This window comes from Oncorhynchus mykiss, chromosome 1 (assembly GCF_057628025.1).
Source record: "Oncorhynchus mykiss isolate SJ-2025 chromosome 1, ASM5762802v1, whole genome shotgun sequence".
NCBI classification, from domain to species: domain Eukaryota; kingdom Metazoa; phylum Chordata; class Actinopteri; order Salmoniformes; family Salmonidae; genus Oncorhynchus; species Oncorhynchus mykiss.
In genome coordinates, this window is record NC_143022.1 from 26,687,501 (window position 1) to 26,692,111 (window position 4,611).

Below are 4,611 nucleotides of genomic sequence, written 5' to 3' on the forward strand. Positions count from 1 at the left end.
ATTAAATGGATAAGGGGAATCTGGGTTTTCAGGCATAGTACACAGTGTACAATACTGTAAAGTCTGGAGAGAACACGTATAAAGCTACGGCTAAGGCACTTGGCATTGTGCAACACCACAGACTCAGACCCCCTGAGAAAGCATTTTACCCCAACAGCTCCAGAAACCATTACAGCTATTTCACCCTTAGGTCAGTCATAACCAAGGTGGGCAGTGCAGTTGACTCTGCAAACAGCAGGCCACTTATCCCAAGTGATTGGAAGAACATGATGCTTTGATGGTATCATGCGCTAATCCGTGGAGATCAGAGAGCAGGGTAAAGATTATGCTGGGGTCAATTGTGACCAAAGCCATTGGATGTCAATTACAGGAGGACATAAAGGAGGCTCCTTGCTCTGTGATGCACGCACCTGTTTCCTGGAGGAGAGCGTGCTCTTCGGGCGGCCCTGACGACCCCCTTTCCCTCCATCTGCTGGTTCCTTGCAGCTCCTGCGGAGCATGGTGGCACCAGAGGAGACCGTGCCCACATCGGGCCGGTTGGGGAGTGGATTGAGGTACAGGATGCGGGCGATGAGGCCGTACAGGACGATGGCCAGGAGCAGAGGGATCACATAGAAGATGGCAAAGTCAATGAGGTATATGGGGAGGTAGAGGTCACGGGACACCTTGTAGCCACACTGGATGCTGCCGCTCTTCATTACCTGGATGTCCACCAGGAAGAACCACAGCATGCAGTAGACACAGGTGAACACCCACACCCCTGCTATGATCCGCTTGGCCCGGGACACCGTGCACACTGTCTGGGCCCTCATTGGGTGGCAGATAGCAATGTACCTGGAAATGGAGAAGCACAAACAACAGACACTTTGGCTTGTTGTTCTCCAAAGAAATTTATACAGCAAATTATTCCAAATAGTTTTTGTTTATGGCTTTGGTTGATGAGGTATAAAGGGGTTACGGTAGTTGAGGCATCACTCACCTCTCCACAGTAAAGGCTGTTATAGAGCAGGAGGACACATTGATGCCAAGGTACTGGAGGTAGGTGATGCCAAGGCAGCCAGCATGCCCAAACACCCAGGTACCCGTCAGGCTGTCTGACACATTGGGCAGACCAGCGGCAACCAGCACGGTCAGGTCCGCTATGGCCAGGCTGACCAGGTAGCAGTTAGTGGGCGTACGCATGTGTCTCGTGGTGAGGACCACCAGAACCACCATGATATTACCCACAATGCCAAGTCCACAGACTAGCAGAACCAGAAAAACTGCCACAGTCTTGTACTCCAGAGACTGGGATATGGGGTCCCCTGGTCCCACCAAGGAAATGTTGGTTGGGGTGTCCATCCTTGAGCTCACATTTTCTGTCATGTTTGCAGGTGATGAGTTTGTTTCTATGTGAGTAAGATGGAGAGAGGGAAGGACATAGGAACTTGCATGTGTGAGTGTGTGATATGTCAGCGTGGGAATGTAGGAATAAATGTCCCTACATGTGTTCTGTATTTGTTGGTAATGATACCCTTTTAATGGTATACTATGTTCCGTCTGTCTTCAGCCTATTTCATTATTTTGCAGGGTTATAATTTGATTTAATTAATCAAATCAACATGTTGGAGCGAATTTTCCTCTGCCTCTAGCCCTTAAACAAATGAGAATGCCATTGATCCGCCTGAAAATAGAACAATTATTGTAGTTAATTGAAAGAATACTACTATCAAAGTATCTACCTTGGGAAAGACATGCATTGCCAATTGCTAAATACACATGATAGATAAATGCTGTTTGTTTGAATGTCAACATTAGGAGTAAAACAATTGGCTCAACACATGTTGGTAAAACAAAACATTATAAACCATCTGTACAGATGGTTTCGTTCTCTGCAATAAAAATGACCAACAGGTGGCAGTGTTTCCCCTATATTCTTACCCCTATGTTCTAAAAGCGTGTCTTGGCAGAAATATATATACTGCGTAAAGAAATGACACATTTTTGCAGCGGTGGCAACAATTTAGCAACGCTAAATGAATATAGGGGAAACACTAGGGAGACATTATAAACTCCCACAGAAAATTATTCAAATGAGGCATTTTAGTTCTGCATAGTATTAGTTAAGCATAACAAATTCCCAAAAAGCATGCCAGCGCTTTCCAGACACATGACATTTCCAAAATGATTCATTTAGATTGGTAAAGATAAAAATTATATTCCCAATGTGTGCTTTCATGCATGTGCAACATACAGTATGTTTACTTGAAGCCCAGATAATGCAGATTAATATTCAGTAGAATATAAATGACCTTTTGGGGCCATTTAGCAGCTAATAGTTTCATATATTCAACACAATATCAATACAATTCAACACAAACATCAATACACTCTTTACAAATATCACCCCAAGAACCTCATCGCTTATTTCAAAGACTGTGTTTCAAATCTGCTTTACGCTTAGTCAGAGTGCAACACATTTAGTGAGTGAAAGCCATCTAGACATCTGTTGCTCTTTTCAGTCTCCTTGCCTTGTAAAATGAGATTGGGCCTCCTCCCCAGAGGATACCTCTAATAAATTGAGGTGGACATGAAACGAAAAGTAATTTAACTGAAGCCCACCATAATTCAGACACCACCATCCCCCTACATCTCACAGTAAACTTAGTTTTACCCATTTCTACATTTTCATTATGTTGGGCTGTTGGTCTGAAGCAATTTTAACATCGCTATGCAGAGATGATTGGAAGAATAATAATTCTGTATTATGGTCAGTATAGATTATCATCTACCAGCTACAGGCTGTACATTTAATAAACTGTTAAATACACTATAGATGTGTTTGTTTACTAGGTTTGTCTTTAAAAATAGAAGTAAGCCTATTTGCTAGCCACAGATACTTTGCTGTGACTATTACATTTAATGTCTTTCATTTCATTGTTTAATTTCTGCCTATTGATCTAACAACACATATCTTTACTGTGTTCTCTGTAGTTTGAACTCTCTGCTGTCATTGGTTGCTCTGATCATCACTGCAGTACACACAATCCAGAATGTCATTATTACACTGGGCTTTGGATTTCTATTGTCTTGTGTTGTGATGGATGCCAAACTTTCATTCTGATTCTGTTGGAAATTATGGTGGTAACTGAAGTCATGTGATGTTGACTAAGCTGTTGGAGATTGGGCATGTTTCCCTATAGCAGCATGGTCATAAATGGAAGAAACATTTTGGAGCTTGTTTGTCAATCTGTCATTCTGTCAGTGTTTTTGTGCCTGCATGTGACAGCAGCATGCGAAGCCATCAAATCCAGTAAGAGTTGTTCAAAATATGTGGCTCATAGAGGCTCATCACAATCTTTTGGGCATCATGGACTATTGACACTTAAAATGTACAAGTAAATGAACAAAAATGATCTTGTCATATGGATCAGCATAATTATTGAAAACAATGACATTAACTAATCATCAAACTCATTAATCAATATTCAAACCCATTAATCAATATTGAAATTAATTAATCACTGAGGACCTGATGACCCTATATGAGATATATATCATCAAAAAATAATCGACAGCTACAATTTCCCCACTACAGGTCATTTTCAAATTCATAACCTACCTATCATGTTGTCTCCAAAAACCCACAATAATACTTCACAGAACCCTGCTGTAGAGGCAACTTCCAGAAATGATTAAGAATTATTGGTGAATTTTTCAGGAAAATTTCAGAGAAATATTAGGCAAACAATGTGACAATTAATAATGCCTTTAATAACTTTAATTCCTTGCACCTCTCCTGCCCAAATCAATCTCAAAATTTGCGCACCTACCTTATATCCATTCTTGCTAATTGATGCGCATAGACACACTTCCCCAATTTCTCGTTTGTTCAAATTATTTTCAGCTCTGTTATTCACCTTGAACACTGTGCAGTTAAGACTCGTTTCTGTTGTCTAAGAGAATGTACAGTCTTGCAGACCAGCAATGCGCTGACATAGACTATGATGCGCCTTCACAGCCTCTCCAACGCAGTCCATGCGCTTTCGTCATAGCTCATGTCTCCCACCTTGCGTTGAACCACTGCCACAGCGGTGTTTTGTTAATCATTAACCCATGGAATCCCAAACTATGCCGTTCTGCATGCAAGAATACAGAATTATATAGATAATTCAGCCAGTCATCAAGGCTACATTTATTTATGTCTGGAGCCTTTCTTACATGGAATGTTCTCTTTTTCGGATAGTAATCACTAGCCTACAATTTACATTATTCCCTGAATTACCACAGTAGGTCTAGGCCTATATCAAAATGACCATAAAAATATTTTACTAGTCCAGGACAAAGTAGGCAATTGTATTGTGTTACTCCCCATCCTCAGAAATCCCCACCTGCACTTCACCTTCACAAGTCCATCACCACCATGTGCCTCCCGCCAGCACCATCCCACTCCTGACACCAATGTAGGCTAACCCTAATTAGGCCAATATTAAAATAAGATATAGAAAATAGGTTTAAAAAAATAAATATATATATATATATATACAATGACACCATAAACAGTGACAGAGTTGTATTTTGTTAAGTTATTGAAGTCATGCTTCATATTGAGCGCACGGTGGCGCCAAAGCC

The 4,611-nt window shown here is 41.1% G+C and overlaps 1 protein-coding gene across 1 annotated transcript in view; it reads right to left on the minus strand.

Annotated features, from left to right (window-relative positions):
• The window catches only part of LOC110519951 (thyrotropin-releasing hormone receptor), a 9,401-nt gene extending 5,350 nt beyond the window's left edge, over positions 1–4,051 (minus strand). The window contains exons 1-3 of the mRNA XM_021596861.3: positions 3,813–4,051; positions 980–1,663; positions 411–834 (exon numbers count right to left, since the gene is read on the minus strand). Coding sequence (XP_021452536.2) covers positions 411–834; positions 980–1,365 — 810 coding nt within the window. The 5' untranslated portion in view covers positions 1,366–1,663; positions 3,813–4,051. The remainder of the gene's footprint in view (positions 1–410; positions 835–979; positions 1,664–3,812) is intronic.
• Positions 4,052–4,611: the final 560 nt, after the last annotated feature.